General features: G+C 36.2%; 1 protein-coding gene across 1 annotated transcript in view; it reads right to left on the minus strand.

Moving 5' to 3' along the window:
- The window catches only part of PCLO (piccolo presynaptic cytomatrix protein), a 417,535-nt gene that overhangs the window by 26,658 nt on the left and 366,344 nt on the right, over positions 1 to 24,533 (minus strand). The window contains exon 22 of the mRNA XM_023250308.2: positions 20,390 to 20,463. Coding sequence (XP_023106076.2) covers positions 20,390 to 20,463 — 74 coding nt within the window. The remainder of the gene's footprint in view (positions 1 to 20,389; positions 20,464 to 24,533) is intronic.

Here is a 24,533-nt window from a genome sequence, read left to right on the forward strand (position 1 = left end):
ATATTTCAACATGAAATGGATTGACACAAATGAGTTTTCTGAAATAGAAGAGTAAATTATTTTTAAATAATCGGAGTTCTAATAATAAACAAACATCAATAAATAGTTTAAAAATTAAAGAAAAAAGCTGTACTTTTGATAAGAAAGGCAATGACCTGATGGAGTGTTTTTTTAATTAAAACTTATCCAAATTAATTAGTAAATATTCTGCTTTTCAGATAAGGTGAAGACCATGCACCTAAACATTTTAATATATTAAATGAATCATATTTGTTATGTTTTGATTTACTATTTTGTTTTAATATAAGAACTGCCATATGTAATTACACATGTAGTTATCACATGTAATTCACTCTCATTCCTCTTCCTACAAAAAAAGCATCTTCTACACAATAATGTAATTTTAAAAATTTGTGTTGTTTAACCACAGGGCCTGGCTATGTCAGTTCTAGTACATCCAAGATTGTAAACTATTACAGTGGTATATGCTTAGCCAGAAGGAGCTAAGAAGAAAAGAGGGTAGACTGTTGAATTTCTGGAAATAGTCCCCACGTAACACTTGAAAATGGTAAGTCAAATGAAGTATCCATTAATACTTGATGAACTTTGACAACTTTCTTTTCACATTGATATGAGGACTATAGAATATCAAAACACAGTTCAGAAATTTATTATAGCCCTCTGTTCTGTTTTTCATTCCAAGTAAAATTCTTCTTCAGTGTCTGTATTAAAAGAAGTTACCATACTTATCATTATTATTCATATAATTTATAGTCTGTATCTATTTTTAAAAACTCTACTGTTTACATTTCCCATTGCCTTTCATATTTGTTAGGGAATTTTCTAGCATCTATGCAATGAGTGTGTGTGTGGGGGGGTTGTGGGGGGGAGTTTGTGTGTATGTTGCCATTGCCCTGTCTGTTCTATTTAGGTTCAGAGATTTCAATATATATTTGAAAGTGACTTATATGTAAGTATACACAGAAACATTCTAATATAAACTCTCATATTTTATGTTTCCAGCATCCCTTATCTTCTTCTACCGCTACCTTGGGACTGTCTGCCCCCACATGCATGTGTCTGCTAGGTTGAAAACCATCATCCTCCATTTTCTTTGCCACAGTGACTGTTCAAGAGATGGGAATCTGTCCCACACAGGAAATATCAGAGTCCCTCACCAGGATGTTAGGAGATAGATTCTCTCTTTCCTTCAAGTCAAGGTCTTATACCTGGGTCCCAGGGCAGCCAGCAGCTCTGTTCCCAGCCTCATGGAACAACCTGAGTACAAGGCTAACTTGCAGAGAAAATTGAGAAAGCAGTGAGAAACTAAAATGGGCTGAAGGCTGGCATTTCCTGAAGCTATTTCCACCTATAAATGTCTTAACTGCAGTAACCAGTAAACATTCTTTTTACAATTAGTGTTGTTTTTCGTCTCTTACTGATGAAAGATACTGCCTTACGAAGGTTTATTTGAATAAATCTCATGTTCAAAAATAGCATCCCGGATGTAATGGAAAAATTACTGTTAAAAGTACTCAACATTGTCTTTAGGCTTATTAAAAATAGATTAGGTAGGTGTAATGGAGCATAAAGAATATATAGTAAACACATGTAATGACAGGTCAGCTTAAGAAAACATAAATTCAGATGAAGCCAATGATTAACCCTTCCCCCACTGCATCCTCCTCCCACACCCCTGACGTAATCAGGCTTCATTTGATGATTATGACCTTGCTTTAAAAAAAAAAACTATTACACTAGCATATGAATCTCTACTCAGTTTGCTTCATCTAAGCACTTCTTACCACACTGGACCCTAAGCCTCGTCTGAGACATCATCATCTCTTCCCCGGACAGCTGCAACAAGGATCTATCCATTCTCCCTTCTTCTACCCTGCCTCTCTTCAGAATATTCTCAAAAGAGCAGACTGTTTCCCCCTTGGCTGGAAACCCGCCAGCAGTGTCCCACACCACGTTCAATAAAAGGCAAAGTTCCTAGAGTCTTCTGCTTCCGGGGTTCTGGCCCTCATCTCCTCACACTCTTCCTCACCACAGTGACCTTTTCCCTGATTGTGCGGGGCATGTCTCTCCGTAAAAACACTTTGTTCTGTAAGGAGCAGTCCTTCCCCAGGTGTCCATACAGCCCTCTCCACCATTTCCTTCAGTGTTTAAACCACCGTCACCTTCTCAAGAAATCCTCCCCAGGCAACACTATTTCCAACTTTTTTTTTTTAACTGCAGGTGTGCAGAATCGAGTTGTTCACAATTCTCTGTTCACAGCACACAGCACTTACTTAGTTTTCTGTCTCTGTGAGGATCCTTGCATATTTGGTATTTGATTTTGGTTTTATTTTTTCTTTTCATGCTACTAACTTTTTTTTTTTTTTAGTAGGCCTCACACCCAGCATGGAGCCAACACAGGACTTGAAATCATGACCCTGTGATCAAGACCTGAGCTGAGATAAAGACTCAGATGGTCGACTGACTGAGCCACCAAGGTGCTCCTCATGCGGCTAATTTCATCTCACCACCCCAAGTTGTCTATTTGCTATAATCCTTTCAATCCAACTTCCATATATTCACTGACATGAATGTTTATAAGATGGCAGAGCTGTAAAATATCTAGAATTGTTTTGTATGTATTTTTTGCTGAAGTAATATGGTACTATAAATCTCTTACTATTAATTTCTTTCCCATTCAAAGTTACGTTTTTGAAATGTATTGATTTTATGATATGAGATCTAGGTCATTTTTTTCTGATAGCCTTGTAGTATTCCTTTACCCACATATAATGAGCTTTATTTATCTATTCTTCCAGTAATAGACACATATATTGCCTCCAGATTTTTACAATCCCTCCCCACATACACACACACGAAACAAAAAACAAAAAAACTGGAAAGTATCACTTTACTTATGGCTTTGTAAACCTTTTCTTACTAACTAATTTATGCCTCATCAGTACTATTTTATATTTTATTTTTGCCTTTAGCTTAAGAAAGCAATTATTCTTTATTGTCCTTCAAGAAAAAAAGACTTCAATGATATAAGCTAAGAATTTTTTCCATCTACCTCTCCATCTCTGAATCCCTTCAGTTCACTCACGGGCTGGCAGAGGAGACAGAATTGAAAGTGGTCATTACCACACAGGGCGGTTGGTGCTGATAGGTGCACAGAAGGTACAAAGAGAATACTTCCTTAACAGAGCCAGGTGCACGGGGCCCCACGGATAGCTCCTTGAAGAAGGTAGCTGAGGAACTGGCCTGAAACCATGAGGATAAAACCATTTGAAAGGGTGTGATCACCTTGAGTAAAGAGAACAGCAGGCGCTCAAGAAGGGAGAGGAGGAACTGCAGAACATACATGGAAAACTACAAGCAATTCTCGTATAACCAGGATGTAAAATGGGAGAGAGGACACTTCAGGAGGAAAGTGGGGGGGGGGGGGAGCAGAAAGAAGGACTTACTGTATTAAAACCCAGCGAGAGTTAAGCAGTTGAAAGAAGTCAATAGAAATGCTTTATGCTAGAATGACCAACCACAGCAGAAGTGGCTGTCGAAGCTGATCTTGAAGATGACGGTACTGTCGGTTAAAAGCACGCTTAGACAAATGGGTCTCAAGGTGAGATGAGATGGAAACTTACAATTGGGCGGTTGTTGAGATGGGAAAGAGGGAAAAAATCTAAGAAATATGTAAGAGATAAAATCTTCAGGGATTTGGCAATTGCCTACCTGTGGAAAGGAGACAGTGACTGGAAAAATATTGTAACCAAACCTGAGGCATAAGATATAGGAGAAGGAGTTTGCAGGTCAACTCAACTCAACTAAAATCTGATATATTTTGTCCTACCAATAAACTTAAACGTAGACTTTTGAATTTTATCAAAACTTTGATGTTGAAATTAGCAAGGAATTATTCCTTCCTAATTATTATTTAAAAATTTTTTTAAATGTTTATTTTTGAGAGAGAGTGAGAGTCAGAGGGGCAGAGAGAGAGGGTGACACAGAATCCAAGTCAGGCTCCAGGCTCTGAACTGTCAGCACAGAACTCGACAGGGGGCTCAAACTCACGAACTGTGAGACCATGACCTGAGCCGAAGTCAGACGCTTAACCCACTGAGCCACCCAGGTGCCACAGCAAGGAATTTTTCTTAATAAGTTAAAAGCTGTATTGTTTTAAGTAATATAATATTGGATATTTCCATGTTATGTCTATCGTGATAACCATTCTTTTTTTTTTAATTTTTTTTAACGTTTATTTATTTTTGAGACAGAGAGAGACAGAGTATGAACGGGGGAGGGTCAGAGAGAGGGAGACACAGAATCCGAAACAGGCTTCAGGCTCCGAGCTGGCAGCACAGAGCCCGACGCGGGGCTCGAACTCACGGTCCGCGAGATCATGACCTGAGCCGAAGTCGGCCGCTTAACCGACTGAGCCACCCAGGCGCCCCTATCGTGATAACCATTCAACTTAGATTGAATCTTAGGTAATATTTTGGAAGGAAAAATAATCACTCATTAATTGATGAAGATACAATTTTCAAAAGTCATTTGAAAAGTCATTTTGTTCAGTAACACAATCATTCCATTCTCTTAATTTAAAATAAAATTACTTTCAGGAACGTTTTAGTGGAATATCTTATTTTGAATATACCTGAGCACTTTATTAAGGAAAAAAAAAATCTATGAAGGAGAAAATGCTCAATTAAACTTAGTTTTATGAGAGCCTAACACATCAAATCAAATGCTACGAAGACCTTAATCTGAAATTGCTAATTCATATTTCTAACCTCACAAAAAACCCCACACATTCTGAAAACAGATCCCATTTCAGCTCTAAACATCCACAAACCAATGAGCAACAGCTCATATTAAATTTATCCAGATAACCACACTGCTGACTATAAAAAAAAGCAGACTGTAAATTGGCTGAGAAATATCACAGCAGTCTTGAAATCCAACTAAACTGCACAACTTGACCTAAATTTTGACCCAGCCAATTCATCATTAACTAAAAGAAAATGAATTCAAACCATCAGACTATCCAAAGTAACAAACACTTGAAGAAAAAGCTCTCTGTCTTGAAAATAAATTGTTGACAAATGGTTCCAGTTTTTCTGGCCTCCTGCAGTAATTGAAATCACTTTAAACTACCTTTTCCACCAATTACAACAGTTAGAAGCCCAACAGATGCCCCTGCTTAACTCAATACAGAACCACAGAATGGAAAATGGACTCACATAACTTGGTACTAAAGACAGCTTGCTGACTTAAGCTGTTCAACCAGTAATCCTGTTTCTTTGGTTAATGAAATATTACTGAATGAAAAAAAAAAAAACATTTCAAAAGGTAAAAACACTAACTCCGTTAATTTCAGAAGAGGGAGTATTTTGAAAAATTCCATTTCTCATGCTTCTGAAAAAAGCCCTTAGTGTTCCCAGAGAACTTTCTAAAATGTGTATGCCAACATTCATGCATTTTCAAATATAGACTAGTAACTCCTTTTGACTAAACCTTTTAATACCTTATGGTAGCATTCTGAACTTTTTATTTCTCTGTAACATACCAAAGATGGATAAAATAAAAAGTATTCAACTAATCCCCTCACTGTCTGCAGGATAGAGACTGGCAATTTTTATTAAAAAAATCAAATCCCTCATCTGAACTTGTTTGCCAGTGATTTTCCCCCTTCGCTCAGAGAGCCCTACGCCTAGGTTCACACAGTGATCAGTATGGGAGGGGCTGATCCATCAGGCTTTCCAAATAAGAGATCAAGGAGAGGACACTGTACGTGTATAAAGACAAAGTTACAGCAAACTTTAAGTGTTCAACCTCATTCAAACTCCATTTTACTCTTTTAATTCATCTTAAAAATGTTCTCTGACGCGCATACCATATGGCCTTTTAAAACACAATCTATTTCTTTCTTTAAAATTCTGTGAAGCACAGGTTTGCTTTTTATCATTTCCCCCCACTTTCCTTTATTTTATCACTTTTTACACTGAGCTCTGTTAACACTTTTAGTTTCTTCTTTTTAAATCATACTTGCTTTTAACAACTGATCATTTAAAAAGTGACCATAATCACATTATTTCATTTCTAGAATGCTAGTGCCTAAAACTTCTCTGTTTGCATTTTTATTCTGAATCATTTTTAGAATGAACACATTCCTTTTTTTTTTAAGGTTGTGTGTGGTTTTTTTTTAAGTTTATTTATTTTGAGAAAGAGAGAGAGAGAGAGATGGGGCAGAGAAAGAAGGAGAGAAAATCCCAAGCAGGCTTTGTGCTGTCCGTGCAGAGCCCAATGCGGGGCTCGACCTCTCAAAGCCACAAGATCATGACCTGAGCTGAAGTTAGACACTTAACTGACTGAGGGGTCCCTAAAATGAATACATTCCTATTTGTCTTCTAGATATCTCTCAGAGCTGTCTATCCCCTTTTCTTCTACTGCTGTCTCTGCCTGCATTCTCGTCCTTATCATTTCTTACTCGGACTTCTGAGTTGCCTCCTACCTGGTCCCCTGACTACAGATGTGATCCCTTATAATACATCCTTCATAGCACCAAATCTGATCACGTAATATTCTTTTTAAAAATCCATCCTTAGCTTCCAATTGCCTGTCTACAGGGTTGAGTTTAAATTCCTGCTGACAGCGTCTGATATTTCAAAAATTATCTGAACCATGATTACCTTTCAAGCCCTGTCTCCCTCCAGCATAAAACTCTGCTTCAGTCACACTGAAGTGCCCACAGGTTCACCAATAATACATAGTCTCTCACAATCCTAAGGCTTTGAACATGAAGCTTCCTCTTATTGGAAACCTCACCAACCCTCCTCCAGTTATACTTGTTATTGCTTTTATTTCAAGAACCATCTACCAAAGTACTCCCTGCCAGGAAGGCTTTCCTCAGCCAATCTAAAGCAAAGTGCCTTAATATTCAATGTGCATTCACTTGTATTATAACTCTTATAATTGTTCATGAACATATCTGTCTTCCCCACGGCACTGGTTCTTTCTGGTAGAGATTCATAATTAATCATCTTCTGCAGATCCAGCTGGGCTTTGTGAAAAAAGAAGCACAACCAATACAAACGCAGAATTACTATAGTTTTAAGTAGATTAGATAGCTTTTAATTGAAGAAATGTCACCTGAGTTCAGTTTTAGAGTGATAAACTCTGTAAAAAGCTGTACATTGGCATACATGATTAATATCACTTTCAGAGATGTTTGCTCATGGCAGGTATATTCAAATGTCACCCCTATAATACTAGGCTTGATTTATACTTAAGTCTCTCTGAATCTTGGTTTCTCGATTCAAAAAATATTTATTAAGTGGGTGTTTTATGCAAGCCTCTGTGTTAGACAGTGGGAATCTCATCAATATTATAATACCTAGTTTAGAGAGTTGTTATAAGAATTGGGGCCACCAAAATTTTAAAGATACCAGTCAAGTGCTTAGCAAACAAATGGAGTGTGATTCTATGGTTGGTTCTTATTACTGAGGAGGATATGTTTGTTTTTTAAGATGAGTCATCAAATAGAATACATACATAGATATATACAGGTATAGAATACATACATACATACATATATATATATATATATTGCTGATATACATATGCAATATGTATACATATATATCAGCAATAATGTCATAATAAAATGCATAAGATAAAGCTCTGCTACAGCTACTTAGTATTCCTTAACACCAATGACAGTTTCTGGACATCAGAGGGCAATGTAAATTATAGAATTCACAATGGTGTGCTATTTTGTGAGCAAGTAAGCATCTGCTTTTGATAACAGTCTAAAACCACATCTGCTTCATGCAGGAAAATACTCAAGTGCAAAAGATGACTTGAATAGAGAGCAATTCTTTTTTAAAATAAAAGAATTAAACAGGTGAATGCTTTCTTCCCCCTATGATTTTTATTGTTGCAAAGCAAATAGAATATACTGATTGTTTTAGAGACTAGCGGTCAAACGTTTAAAAAGAAGCCGTGTGCACTCTCCTCTGAGTATATTATCTTAGGTCTGCGTTACTTCCTTATCTGTAAAATTGGTTTCCTCAGGGAAAGTGTTATTCGGTTGAGTAAAGGCTTTTTTTGTGTGAAATGTGCTGGTCTTTTTTTTTGGGGGGGGGGCGGAAGGTAGTTCTACCTTTTTGCTTAAATATAAAAGGGTTTTTTTTCCCTACAAAAAATTACATAAATTTCCAAATGACTTTCTGGATAAAATAAATAAGAATGTCTTAATTGGAGAAAATATCTAATAATCTAAATGGTAGAAAAACAAATTATCTTGAATGAATTCTAGCATTTTCCAGAATTCTGAAATTTTTGTTGCTGAACATTTATAAAATTCATTTCAACTCTTGGGTGACAGGGAAAAAAAATGGTAAAGCAACTTGATAGTTTGAATTCCACAGCCTTTCTTCCCCAGAGATTCTGTATTTTATTGTCATCAAAGTCAGGTTTCTTTAAAGTGAAAGAGCTTTCTCTATGTAACAGGATCAGAATATCTTTAATGAATGAGTATGTTAATGACAGCACTTAATTGCAGTAACTATTCCTAAAGAGTTTTAAGAAATGAATATTCATAATCACTTAGGGTAATAGGAGGAAGCTATTTGTGGCAAATAATGGCACTTATTTCTTGTACTTGTTAATACTATTTGATCACTAGCTTTATTTTTTTATTCTCTCATATGTGGAAACGTTGAATCATTGTGCGTTTTATGCCTTCTTTCTCCAAAATCAATTTCCGCACGTCCCAATTCTTCATTTTCCCTAACCCTTGAAAAAAATCACCAAGAAAAACCCATTGTTGCCTATTTTCTGTTTCTTTGGTTCCTTGTATATATATTTCTTAAAATAATTTGGTATTGCCTTTATAACCTATTGATGTTTTGTTTTGGTAGATGAAGATTTAGCCTTCCTCATCCTTGCAAGATACTTAGGTTACAATCTTGGTTATACTAATATTTGGCTTTTATATTAAGTTGACTAACATTGTTCATATCTGAGACCATTTGGGTATTCATGGGGTTCTTTACCTAACTCTTTTTGTTTTCCCTCAAATGATTATTTTTGTTTCACAATTTGCTTAGCTTTCTGTGTACTACCCTTAACTGTTTGTAAAATATCCAAGAGTACTAAAACCCCTCTCAAAACCATGTTTCACTTGGCCAGACACATCATGACTTCCGGCAATTTCTCTTTTCCCCTCCTGCACTCACACCCCACTCATCACCCACTTGCAGCTAGAATTCTTCAGGGTCTGATCAGATTTTCCCAGGTACTCCCGGCACCTGCCACCTGGCTACCGTCTTTAGATTCTTCTCATTTCCTCACTGAAGTCCCCACCTTTCTTTACTTTTCCTGTCTCTTGGTGCCCAAGTTGTGTGTGTGTCAGCATGTGACCAAGTGTGATTTAGTCTCTGTTTTGGTGGAACATATCCTCAAGTAACGTCCAGATAGGTAGCATAAGTAGTAAAATTTTTGAGACTCAGCCTTCCCCAAAATGATTTAACTCAACCCTTAGACTTGACGGATACTTTGTGGATAGAATTTTAGTCACAACCCCTGCCACTTGGAATTTCAAGGGCATTACCCATTTTTCTCTATACTTGTAAATGTCTATTTTGCTGGTGAGAAATTTTATGGATCCCTATCCTTCCTCTTTTGTATATAATGTTTTAAATTAAATAACTGTCTCCAGAAATATTTGAAATCCTCCTTGGTTTTCTGAACTATGATGATGTTATGCCAGGTGTAGATCTCTTCATTTTTGTCTTTGCAACATGGAAATTTATTTTCTTTGATTTGGGACAGAAACGTGCTATTTTTTGATTAATATTCCTCTCCATTCTTACTATTTCCTATGGAATTACTATTAGTTAGAACTTGAACCTGGTGGCTTTATCATTTAATTTTTTTTTAACAATTATAAGTTAACTGATAAATTCTCTACAGTGAAATGTCAGTTTCACTGAAATGCCATGTCATAATTTCTAAACATGTTTTTTTTCCTCTTTATTTGAGCAAAACATGGGAGACCTTTAAGGAGATATTTATTTAGGATAATGATCATTTGATGATCATATATTAACTTTTTTAGCCCATTCATCACTTGTTTGTTGCCTTTGCTTTTGGTTCTTGTAACATATAAGTTTTATTATTTTTTTGCAGACAAAAAATCTATTATTTATTTCATGGTTTGTGGGTTTCATTTAATGGCTAGAGAGCTACTCTGCAAATGCCACCAAGGTTATACAAATACTCTCCTAAATTTCTTAAATATTTATATTATTTTTAACTTTATTTTATTAATCCAATTTAAAAATATTGGGTATATGTCATAATCTAGTAGATTAGTTTTCTTTTCTTATAGAAGAAAATTATGACACAATTATATTCTCCTAAATAAAAGTGTCCACTTCATTTAAAATTTATAATCATATTACCATATATACATTATGTTATTTCATTTGTGTACACATCTATTTTGTTAATACAATTCTATTTTGAGCACAGCAATTTTGTGGAAATTTTAAGTATCTGATAAAACAAGATTTAAAACTTATTGGTAAGCTACATAGTGCCTATAATGTAATTGATGTTGATATTAGTTAATTGGCCATAAGCATCAACATAGGTGAAAGTTTTCCTTTCCAATTATTATAGACTCATAAATTCAAAATAATTTTTCATGAAGTAGCACTATAACTATCAATATAAAGATAAAAATGTTAGAAAGTACAATGGGCCAGAGCCAGGTGATATTAGATGATGTATCTCTAGGTTTTGATCCCGGCTATTTCATAAGTTGCTATGTGACTCTCAGTGAATGGTTTCATTGCTGTGAATCTGTTTCCATAACTATAAACTTGGAATCATTATTTCATATCTGTGTCCTCTACTGTTTTGTTACAAATGAACCAGATAATGAAAAGGCATTTAGAACAAGGTAAACACTGTATGTCTATAACATATATACATCTATTTTACAAATTTTCTACACCTATGCTGAGAGAATACTCTTGGCTTATATTCATTCAGTATCTTTTGCTATATTTAATGTCCTTATCTTGATTTAAAACCTGCTCTCTGATAAATAAATCAGAGCCCTGACTCCCAATGCAAGCATTTCAGGGACTTCTAGGCAAAAAAAAAAAAAAAAAAAAAAAAAAAAAAGACATTTTAAAAAATATTAAAAATTGTCATTAGAAATATTAATTTCTGAGAGCCTAAAATATTCTGGGCTTTAAGCTTGGTAACTGCCAGTTCTTTGAACTGTACTAAGGCTAAGAAATATCCATGGTTTCTTCCAGAAACTTATTTAACATTTAGTGGTCCGTCAATAACCTCCAGAGATGAATCTGGCTCAGCGTAAAGACCCAGAATGATTTTTATATTTCAAGAATAGACTTTTTAATAGACACCTTCAATTTTAAGTTCCTAGTGAATACCACAGTTCCAGAAATCAGTTGCACTGATTTTATACTCGGGCAGGTTGGGAAAATATGATCAGGTCTAGGGAAGGCGTTCTCAAGAGGGGGGACACGTTACTATACAAGAGATTACATCAGTATTATTTGGTGGGGGGTGGGGGGAGAAGAACAGCTTGAAATACCCTAATACCTGTATTTGGAAACAAATTGGAAAATGTAGGACCCTAAAAACACCTTCGGGGCACCTGGGTGCCTCAGTAGGTTAAGGGTCCAACTTGAGATCATCAGGTCATGATCTTGCGGTTCATGAATTCAAGCCTGGCATAAGGCTCTGTGCTGTCAGCTCTGATTCTGTCTCCCTTTCTCTGCCCCTCCCCTGCTCTTTCTCTCTCTGTCTCTCTCTCTCTGTGTCTCTCTCTGTCTCTCCCTCTCTCAAGAATAAACATAAAAAAAAAAAAAAAAAAAAAAAAACAGCACCTTTTCCACTGGAATGCCAAAGGCTGAAAAAGAAATCATTTTAGAGAACATGAGTTAAAAAAGCTTGGGGAAAATGAGGCGGGAAGTAATAACTTACACGACGCAGATGACAATCAGGACAATGATAATGAGCATTTTTTGACTATGAGGCAGCCACAGTGCATAGCACATCACACTCTATTTCCATCAATCCCTGCAACACACTGACAAGGGAAGTACTGTTGCTGTTCTTACGTTTGTAGATTAGGAGCCAGAGACTTAAAGACTTTCAGTAAGTTGTCTGATTTCATGCATATAAAAATTAGCATGTCCAAACTGGCATATAAATATATACCATGTTGATGAATAAGAAAATATTATGTACCGACACCAATTACCTCAACATTAGAGCTTCAATAAAACTTCAATTCAAAAACAGTCCAATTCAAAAACTGAAAATAAAATTAGGATAATTGAATAAGTGTGGTAGAGACAAATAGAAGATAGATATGTCAATAAAATATTCCAGAAGGCCCATTACCAGACATAAGCATACTTGAAAATTTTGAATATGATTGATGTATTTCATATGAAGTTGGAAAAGAAAGTTTTCCAAGAATGTTTCCAGGAAAATTGATTTATATCATCACAGAGAATAAAAGAAATTGATTTAAATAATTAAATATTACATTTCACATCACAAAGAGCTAGATCAAAATAGAAATCATTATGTACCTAATATCCTCTATTAGGTAAAGAATACCTAAGCAAATAAATTAAGGAACAAATTTGGTTTATTACAAAATTATTTATAAATTTGACTCCACATATGTCTGTATTTAAACTCAGCAGCAAGAGTCAGGGATTTAAATTCCCACTTTGAAAGCCCTGGACTCAATCCTTTGTTCATGTATTATGTTACTCATACCCATGGATTGAACAACCACCCTCATTTTTTCCCAGTAAGTTCAATATCTTCACCTGCCATGCCTAAACCCTGATGAAGCAGCATTGTGTTTTGGTTAGGACCATGGCTTTTAGTGTCAGACATAACTGACCCTGAAGTCTCTTGACTTTGTTTGTGTCTTCACTTTGCCCCTAAAGTCACTAAAATCCTCTGGCTTTCAATTTCCCTGCGTATCACTTGCAGGGGGAGCGGGGGAAGCATAGTATATGTTGTTACCGAGATTTTTCTTTTCCTGGTGGATGGAGCTTAAGAGAGATAACGTACCTCCCTGTTGCTAGTTCATGTTACTACGTTATGATTCTGAATCTAGATCCAAACTGAGACCTGCATTGAGACTGTATTCACAGTCCAACTACATAATATATATTGTTTCTACCTGGATTTCACATGTATACAGTTGACCCTTGATCAACATGGGTTTGAAGTTACCTGTGGATTTACATCTGCTTATGTGTAAGTTTCTTCTAAAAATACAGTACAGCACTGTAAATATTTTCCTCATGATTTTTATTTTCTTTGCTCTAGCTTACTTTAAGAATATAGTATATGCTACATATAGCATACAAGATACATGTTCATTGACTGTTTATGTTATCAGTAAGTCTTCTGGTCAGTAGTAGGCTATTAGTTGTTATGTTTTGGGGGAGTAAAAGTCATACACAGATTTTCAACAGTGCAAGGTGCCCTCGCTCCTAACCCCTGCTCTGTTCAAGGGCCAACCGTACTTTAAGCCCAAAAAAGTCCTAAAAGATGATTTGAATGTAAAAAGAGGTCTACCTTGTTCTTTCACAGGAAGATTCAATATTGTAAGTGTTGTGTCTAAGTTCCTCAGTAACATCAAATACTTCCCACTGTTCACAGAGCATGAACTTCCATATCCAACCTGACTTTGTACACATTTCCAGTTTCTGTGCTCTCCCTTTGTACCTTTTGTTCCAGCTTCACCGAACTGCTTTTCTCCCACATACCCCGGTCCTTTCTTCCATTGGTGTCTTTCCTCATCTTGTTCCCTCAGCCTGGAATTTGCCTCTCCCACTGCCAACTATTTAGACCTCGTCCATCTTACAAAGCAGTCACCACCGCTACCTTCTTGCACAGAATCATGCCCCCACCGCCCCACTGACTCCCAGAGATTTAGCAATGCTTTCCAAAGCCCAAAGCACATAATTTTGCTCTCAAATTTATGAATTTTTTATCACAATTCTTCTCTGCATTACAATTACTAAAGGTAATAAAAATGTAACAGCAGCTATGGCAAAGTCTCCAACTACCGTGAATGCTTTGGCTCTACCCATTGGCTGAGTATGCTCGCTTACTGCCTGATTATGAGATGGGACCATCCTAGATCATAAGCCCCCTCAGATCAGTGTACCTATTGAATTGATCTCCGTAGCATCCAAATTTTAACACAATGCCTTGCACAAAACAGATATACTCACATGTGACACTGATCAATTCTAGGCATATAAAAAAACAAAGTGTACGTATTAGTAAAATTAGGGCAAGAAACTCACAAACAAGCAAACATGTTCAATCCACTGAAACCAATTTTATAATATAATGTGCCTACATTGGTCAATTTTTAAGCGCAATTTGTGTAGGGCAAATAATCAAATGATGCAAAATAATCTACTAATCACATTTCCCTTGATAACATCCTGACCTTCAAAATTGAGATAAAAACCAAATAACATCACATTTTCATAATGATTTTGACAAAACAGCTATAACAATAAACATATTGTCAATAAATTTTGTCCATTGTCATCTTCAATAAAACAGAACTTAAAAAAAGAAAACTTTTTATGTAAAATGAACTCCTTGAGTAAGAGATACAAACTTCTGGGTGCCTGGGTGGCTCAGTCAGTTAAGCATCCGACTTTAGATCTGGTCATGATCTCACGGTTCATGAGTTTGAGCCCCACGTCAGGCTCTGTGCTGACAGCTTGGAGCCTGGAGCCTGCCTCAGACTCTGGGTCTCCCTCTCTCTCTCTCTTTCTGTCCTTCCCCTGTTTGTGCTCTCTCTCTCTTTCTCAAAAGTAAATAAACATTAAAAAAATTTAAAAAAAAAGAGATATAAGCTTCTAGTTATAAAATAAATAAGTCACTGTGATGGAAAATACAGCATAGGAAATATAGTCAATAATATTGTAGTAACATTATTCGGTGACAGGTGGTGACTACATTTATCATGGTAAGCACTGAGTAATGGATAGAATTGTCAAATCATAATGTGGTACATTTGAAACTAATACAACACTGAAGGTCAACTATACTTCAATAATAGGATTAATTAATCAATTAACTCCTTGATAGAGCATTCTTGACATCACTAAAATGATCAGAATCTGAAAATTCCAAAATAAAAAAAAGGAGAAGTGGTATACAGAAGACAAAAAAAATTCATATTTAATTTGAAATGTTCTTAGTTTAATTAAAAATAGAGCCTGAAGAAATGGGAAATGTCTAAGAGGTGAGATGAATTTTTCTTCAGGAACAAGGTAATACCTATTATTTGAATTGTGGGAACTCTTATTAGGGGCTCCAGAAAAGGAAGGATTATGTCACATTCCATGCTGCAGCCCAGTCCTTATCCCAGGGCTGGTCACAACTAGTGTTCAATTATTTGCTAGGTGACATATTGGATTCCCTTCTAACATCTGTTATTATGCTCTAATTGAGGGCCTTCAGGGTGGTTTTATATTTTTCTCTTTGCAGGCTGACTCTTAAATACCCCAGTTGGTCAGGGAAAGAGAGAAAATGAAATGAGTATTTTACACTGAACACTTAGATATTCTAATCTACAAACCCTAAAGGAGATAGTTAGTTACCCATCATCTACTCCATTTCTTTTTCCTATTTAAAAAGAGAAAAACACTCTTAAAAATCTTAAAAAAAACATTTGTCAAAACAGGATGAGATTCAGGACTCCAATACTGAGGCTTAGATTTTTTTTTTCCTTTTTAAGTAGGCCCAGCGTGGGGCCCAATGAGGAGCTCGAACTCACCGCCCGGAGACCAAGACATGAGCTGAGATCAAGAGTCAGATGTTTAACCAACTGAGCCACCCAGGTGCCGCTGAGACCTAGATTTTTATTGGTTTAATTCAGGAAGTGATTTCTGTTCTACACTTTCTCATGGACTTTGCAAAACATGTTCATTTGTCTAAAAGGGACTCATATGAATCACTGGTAAAGCTATGTGTAAACTATAGATCTGTATAAAATAAACCTGAGATGCGAATTAAAATGAGACTGTTGTGGTCATTACAGACTTTCATTATTTTTTCATAAATTGTTATGCTTTTTTAACAACAACAACAAAAACCCACTTCCCGTAAGACATTGAGTTGAATCTTGTTCTCTTGCCCACTCCCCTGGCGCCTGCTTCCTTGGGTTAACATTATTGGTGATGTGCTTTCACAGAGTCAATTATTTGAAATATTTGTGACTAGAGTTTAGCGTATTTCTATAATGGTAGAGGTTTATTTGTTCTGTCCCTTTGAAAATGGAAATTGAGTGATTAAGTTAAAGCTTCTAAAGATACTTAAGAAAATAAATGATGTATGGGGATTGTTTTTTAAATACACACAGCCAGGCAAATTAAACCTCATACAAAGTGTGATTCTAATGCCTGCTGCAAAAGCTTGCCAACACCTGGTTTAGGACAATAAATGCGTCAAGCCGGTCACTGTATGTGATGTATATGGATACCCACTAACAAACAGTAACACTATTACTTACGTAACACTTAATGAAAACAATGTAGGAAAGGGCTAGATCATCTATTAGGGGTATGGGAGAGTTTTGACGTAACTTGGGAAAACACTTGTCACTACAAATAGGAAGTCTAATTGAACTAAATCTGTAAGAGGAGTGGTCTTCTATAGCTCTTCCAAAAAGTGCTTGACATTTTGTCATTCTTGACGAATCCCACTCTTGCATGGAATCCAAATGGCTCTCTTTTATATTCACTTTTAATAATAGCTACAATTTAAGGGATGATAGTCATGTGCCAAACACAGTGTTTGTTTGTACTTTACATTGTGCGCTTTTTTAAATTGTGAAAGTTCAACCATTCCTTAGCAGAGACAGTCCACAAGAGGGTTACTATTTTCTACTACAACTTAGGTTGGAACCTCAGAACCTTTGCTTGATCTCCCATTCTGACCCACTGAGCATGAGATTATTCAGCATGAGATTAAAATTTATGAGTCACTGCTATAGGGAAGATGCAACATTACTGGAGAAAATGACTAAGTGGAAAAATAGATTTAAAAAAAATCAGAACCCAGAATAAATAGATCTACTCAATACATAGAACAAGGACATGACTAGCATTAGAAAATATTTCATATAACGTGCTCAACATAAAGTTTCAACCCCATTAAACATTACTTTTTGTATTGTGTACACTGTAATTCCAAAATAAGAAAAATGTTACAAAAACAAACTGTTCAAGGGTGATTACTTAAAATTTCTGATATACTTTGGGGCGCCTGGGTGGCTCAGTCAGTTAAGCATCTGACTTCGGCTCAGGTCATGATCTCACGGTTTGTGAGTTCGAGCCCTGCATCAGGCTCAGAGCCTGGAGCCTGCTTTGGATTCTGTGTCTCCCACTCTCTCTGCCCCTCCCTCACTCATTCTCTGTCTCTCAAAAATAAATAAACATTAAAAAAATCTCTGATATACTTTTGATTTAAAGTATGCATATCTTTGTAGATCAGTTTCCCTTAGAGTGGACCCAGGTGTGCATAAAACAAAGTGCTTGCATGAGCAATCTGAAACCCTCCGGGTGAGGTGGAACACTGCAAGATCTACAGTCTCAAGATAATCTTGCTAATCTGCAAAGAGACACTTTTTCTGGTGTCCTGGATTAGAATTAAAAGGAGGAAAAATCCAGTCAAGAAATTATTATGTCTAAAAACAAATTGAACTAAGTCTGCTTTGTTTGCTGGTTTGTTATCCCACAAATTGGCTGTTTTTGTTGACTGACAACAAAAGGAAGTGAAAGCAATCTTCTGATCACTCAAAACAAAATATGTACCATAAATTTACCTGGATGACAACACGGAGTTGACCTTATATCTCTATGGGGACAAAACAAAATCTTGTACGTTAAATTGGTATTTTCCTCTTAACTGCTTAAAATGATTAAATTCTTGGAGAACTTAATAATTTTCTCCCTAGTCCCTATCTGTGTATTCTTTTCAACTGAAAACTGTTTGTACAGGTTAAATACTTACTGTAGTTTTCTTCCCCGTATTGTTAGCAATATCACCTATCTCTTACAGAACTATTCATGCCAAATTTCATATAGATATGAAAATTATAAATTTACTTATTGGCAACATTTTGGAAAGTAAGTCAGTAAAAAGTAACTTGTTCAAAATATTGTTACCAAGAATAGATAATTACAGATCAAAGATCAATGATAGCAAAAGATGCACATTATGGTGTAAACCAGGGCAGACTTTGTTAGTAGTAGAAGAGCATAGGAGGAGAAGGAGGCAAGATCTGGAAGAGGGTGAATTAAGTTCAGGGTGTACTTAAGTTGATTTGTCTATGGAATCTCCAGGCAAAATACTCCCCGGGCCCTGCACCTCTGGGCTGTAAGGTGTATTCTCAGGTGCATTCTCTGCTCTCCTGTCAGGGCAGCTGTGCCCTAGGATGGTTCCCAGGCTCCCCTGCCCAGTTGGCCTCCATCTGTATTTGATCAGGCACTGACAGAGGTTGGAGAATGGGAGGAAGAAAGCATCTAGGATATTTCTCCCCATCCTTGTGTATCTCAGTATATATTTCTGGCATTTGCCATTTCTCTTCCTTGTCTCCTGCTGCCTGCAATTCAGGCGTGCCTGGGTTTCCACTCTCACTAGCCTCCAGCTTGCAGGGACAGTAGCTTCCTTCAGCTACCTCCCTAGGTCGGCTACCTCACTGCTAACTGCTTGGTTTCTCAGGAAGACTGGGAGTATGTAATAACTGTAAGACATCAATTTCCTCTATTTTAAATACTCAGCGTGATTTCCCTTTTCTTGGTTGGACACAAGTGCCTGGCACACATGAACTATTGGAGTCTGAATTGCAGGGAGTCCAGAGGGTAAATGTGGGTCTAATCAACATATAGATGAGAGGTGATGAGTTTATGCAGAGAGAGGATGTGCAAAATGATGGGTAGATGGGGGTGGGACCCTGGGGAAAATGGCAGCCAGTAAAAGAAAAGCAGTCTGTGAATGAATCTAAAGAAAAACTTTTAGTAGAACCAGAAAAATGTGATATCCACTCATTCACGAGGAACCTCAGGCATCATTCGCACGCAGCGTTTGCCCGATGAGGTTTCCGAAGACGGATCAGGTCACCGGTTAGGTAACAGGACCCTATTTGAAATCCAAATATGGGTTTCCTATCTCTTCATCTACTGTCATTGTGACACCGTGCCATTAATCATTCTTCTTCATAGCAGGTGATTCGGCATCATTTTCCCGGGTCCCAGTCCCTTGCTCTTTTCTTGTGTGCTATTTGCACCTCAGCTTCTTTTCATGTACAACCTGTATATAGTATTATTTGTCTTCACAGGTAATTTTAAGAATTAAATGAGATAACACATGGAAAGTACTTGGAATAGTATAAAATAATTAAGATAAAATTAGTGACAGGAGGTTCATTTGAAGAAGGAGAACAGTGCTGTCAGATCTTATCACAATTTTATGAAAGATAAGCTAGTCTTTGTTCACCTTACAAAAACTGAATATGTGTTTGCAGAAGTTCAGGATTTTTTTTTTTGCATTTTGTTGTACATTTATCATTTGTTTAATAAAACCAAATTTAATTTCAAATGAGGTTTTCACGTTAGAAGTAAGTTCAATCATTATTTTTTTTCTCTAAAATGATTTTTATACCCTTAGTTTCTTCTTAAGAATTTCCATTTTAGGGGCGCCTGGGTGGCTCATCGGTTAAGCGTCCGACTTCGGCTCAGGTCATGATCTCACGATCCGTGAGTTCAAGCCCTGCATCAGGCTCTGGAGCCTGCTTCGGGTTCTGTGTCTCCTCTCTCTGCCTCTCTACCTCTCATGCTCTCTCTGTCTCTCTCAAAAATAAATAAACATTTAAAAAATTAAAAAAAAAAGAATTTCCATTTAAGTGAAGTCTCATGTTTTATTTTCTATTTGCATGGTATTTTAACAATTTTTTTTTAAATTCAACAAGTGATTTGTTTTTCCTGAGAAGGTCATTGGAGTCTCTCTCCAGACATCCTCACTCTTTTTTCTCTTTAAAACATTCAGGACCCAAAATTACTTAAAGGTTAAATATAAACAAAGAAGTTAGGAAATGGTTAAATGAAAGCACAAAATAATTCTACTTTAATAGAGAACAGAGAAAATGAGGCTGTACCTACGTAGTGCTTTCACCCATCACTACTTAGAAATTTACATTTCTATTCAGAGAAAACCAAAGTCAAATGCTTGCGGTGTAACATGTAGATTCTACCAGCATCCAATATTGAAAATGTGAACTTACCTTCAGCGTCTGTTAGTCCCACTCCTACCCCTGGCTGTTTAACAGGCTCTTGCCCATTCTGCCCCATCTTCCCTCTGTTTAAAAAGAAAGTAAAAAGTCATGATCTCCTAAGTGCAAACGAGAAGACCAAGTTCACAAAAATACAATGACATTATATATTCCGACCTGAGATAAATTACTCGAATGGCAAACGTAAAGACAGCAAATTGCTCCGCATCGTGTTAATTTTAAAATAGGGGCTTGTTTATTATTCCTACTTAGTCTGAACATCATACCTCAAAATTCAGTGTCTCATGTGTTGACTCATTTATCAAAGATCAGACTGTCGTGAAATTTTCAAATTTTGTTTTAGAATTGGGGGCTTGTGTTTTTTCCCCACTTCTAACTTAAGAAGTGAAAAGGGTTTTTATATCTTTACACTTAGTTATGATAACCTATACAGGCCCTTTGGCGAAGAGGGAAATTCTGAATTAAATAACTTACACAAATGATATTGTAATAACACAGATTTTTCTTTCACTTAGTGACTTTCAGTTCCTGCCTATGTTTTCAGCTGTGTGTAGCATATGGGCTTTTGAAGTCAGACCTCCTGGTCTCTGCTTCTGGCTTCACTATTTCATGCTAGTGTTATCTAAGGTGAATCTACTTAATCTAGTGAATCTATTTCTCCTTTTGGAATATAAAGATAGTAACACTAGATTGCTCCTGGGTATGAGAAAATCACATGGAATATGCACATAAAGTCCTTAACACAGTGCCTGAAACATCGTAAAATTCAATAAATAGAAAATATTAATAAGCATCACATAACGGCTTTAGAATTCAGCCGGAGTCTACTACTCTTGGAGTTTCAGCTTCGAACTTTCTGGAAGGCCAAATCAATGAAGAATTCATGATATTTTGAGCACTCTGTGTTCAGAATTTGATAATGTAACAGCCAAAACGCTATAGGCTACTTTGTATTTCTTCAGTCATAGAAAAAGCTACATGGCGTAGAAAAGATTCTGGAATTGTCTTTATATGTACTTACGTAATATGTTCTAAAAAGAGGAAATAAAATCCCTTAAGTGTTAAAATGGGTATTTGAACAAAACAACGCCTTGATACTATACTTGCTAGGCAATAATTCTAAAAGTAGTATTTAGTAACAACTACTTCTTACTTTCACACAAAAAAATATTTGGTTTGTTGAACATGCTGAAAATGTAATCGTATTCATTTCTTAAGAATCCAATTACATCTTACTTGAAAACTGCTCTAAAGATCCTCTAACCATTTTACAGAAAAGGTTCTGTCCATCACGAAAGAGGAATCAACATAAAATCAGAAATCATTTTATGTTGAAAGCCATCACATTCTTCCATTATGACAATTCTAGGTCAGAGGTTTAAACACAAATTTTTATCAAGTGTGAAGGACCAAATACCTGCAAAAATGTTAGAAATCATATATATACCTGCATAAAGATAGATAGATAGATAGATAGATAAGATATAGTCTGCATCTGAATATATACAAAAAAGTTTTGATTAGGCAATGCACAAAACTTTAATTTGTGTAATTGCTTCATTGGGACTCAATAAAAATAGACAATAACTGAAAAAAAAATAATTGACTCTGCTCTAGTCCAGTCAGAGAGAAAAGCTTCATAAATCAGTAGCAATCTTACCGTGAGCAGTCACTATGACTAGCGGAGGGAACCCAAAAAATTTGTTGCTGAGTCAAGCTCAAACGAAAGGGAAAACCGTTTTATCTGACAGATGAGAGTACTGAAGAAATTACTGCCCTATATATGCCTAGGTTTAACAAAATAATGAAAGTATTTAGTAACAGTAATAAAAATAAAGTTTTGGTAATTTTTTATTTGACCTCGAGTACTAGCTTTTGAATTTTAATGGTGATATTCAACTGCAGTCTTTGTTTCTAATGAAAACTGATTTTAACATTAGGTCCATAGGCTTAAGTATTAGAGGCATTTCTAAGATTATACAGAAATTTGTGTGGCATTGCAAAGCTAACTGAAATACGAAGGAAATGTGACTGTGGGTCACATTTGAATGAATGTAATGAACACATGTCTGTACATTCATACGTAATGAATGTAATGACTGTGGGTTATGCAAGGGATGCAATTTTTTTTGAATTCCCAGGAAATAATCTTCATCTCAGAACATGCTGACTACAATTTATAATTTATATTTGTTAGTCACAAAATAGTTATTAAACTCTTTTTAAAATTTTATTTTTATTTAAGTTTATTTATTTATTTTGAGATAGAGAGAGAGAGAGAGAGAAGAGAGAGAGAGAGAGAGAGGAGAGAGAGAGTCCTAAGCAGGCTCCACACCATCAGCACGGAGCCTGATGTGAGGCTTGAACTCATGAACCCTGAGATCATAACCTGAGCCAAGAGTCAGAAGGTTAACTGACTGAACACCCAGGCACCCACAAATAGTTACGAAACTCTTATGTTAGCCTAAGCAATAATTGTGTTAGACACAGAAGAGTGTATAAAAGAAATACCAAATACAGCTTCTTACGTATATCCTGTAATGCTTTAGAAGAGAGAATTTTTCTTTGTGCTCGTATGGCAAAACAATAGTGTCCTAGGCAGTTTTTAAAGGCTTTGATTTATAACAGGAAAATGGGAAAAACAAAACTGGAATGTGGCATATATGTAAAAACACATAATCTATTTCTACTTCAGATATTCAAATATTGAAGAAATAACGTGGTTTTTCTCTGGAAGTTATAACTTCATCAGCAGTGTTAAATTATTTTGAAATGTAAGGATAAATTGGAAGTATATTAAGTGATGTGTGGTTAAAAAATTACAAATTCATATGACATTCATAGCCTAGAGAGAGAAAGGTAATGAATTTGCTGACATTTTCTTCCAACTGGATCATCAGAGGCAGAGAACTAATGAGATCAGACTCCTTTTAGAAATAATTTCCAGGGGCACCTGGGTGGCTCAGTTGGTTGAGCGTCCAACTTCAGCTCAGGTCATGATCTCACAGTTTGTGAGTTCGAGCCCCGCGTCAGGCCCTGTGCTGACAGCTCGGAGCCTGGAGCCTGCTTCTGATTCTGTGTCTCCCTCTCTCTCTGCCCCTCCCCCGCTCATGCTCTGTCTCTCTCTCTCTCTCTCAAAAATGAATAAATGTTTAAAAAAAGTTAAAAAAAAAAGAAATAATTTCCAATAAAAAAAGAACTGATTAAACATAAATAACTATTGAATCCATAGCCTAAGTATAAAAAAAGGCAAAAGATATGGACAAGTGATCCAATAAATTTAAAAAATTGAAGTTGGAAAAATATAACTTGCAAATCACAAAATGAACCCACTTCTTACTGTACGAACCCATGTCTCCATTATTTTGCTTTTGTAAGTTGAGCCATTATCTAAATATTAGAACTATTCTGGAGACTAAAAGGAAAGATTTATGAAAACCTTGACATTAAAACAAAGAGAAATCGAATTTCTGCTCCCAGAAATGGCCACACTCAACGTGGAGAAAACGAAGGAGATCCTTTAACCAGGGTCCAGATCAGGGGTCTGCAAAGTCTGTAAAGGACCAGAGAGCAAATGATTTGAATGGTCTCTGTTGCAACTGTACTCAAGTCGGCCTCTACAGCGCAGAAGAAGTACCGGGCAACACGTAAGCGAATGGGTGTGGCTTCCAATAAAACTTTATTTGTGGACGCTGAAAGTTCAATTCGTATAATTGTCATGTGTCACAAAGTGCTATTCTTCTTCTCCTTCTCCTTTTTTCTAAGCATTTAAAAATGCAAAGTTTTAGTTCACAGGCCTTACAAAACTACGTGGCAGGCTAGATTCATCGGGACCTAGATCCTGGAGATGTGTGACCCAAAGATGTTCTTGAGAACCCAGAAAACTAGTTGTCGGGGAGGAGAAGGAAAGGGCTGAGGTTGAGATTTTGATATTGAAACAGATATAACCTACATATTTGTCTTAGATACTGCTAACCTTTGCCACCTCCATGTCTAAACCCAGGGTAACGCGTTCTGAACACAACCTGTTTTCATTTTGCGTTCGGTTTATGGTATCATCTTCTTGAGGCTTCACCTGTTACAAATGAACTTTAATCCAAGATTACCTACTGGGGACCTATGTATTGCTTGATAT

Source organism: Felis catus, chromosome A2 (assembly GCF_018350175.1).
Source record: "Felis catus isolate Fca126 chromosome A2, F.catus_Fca126_mat1.0, whole genome shotgun sequence".
NCBI classification, from domain to species: Eukaryota; Metazoa; Chordata; class Mammalia; order Carnivora; family Felidae; genus Felis; species Felis catus.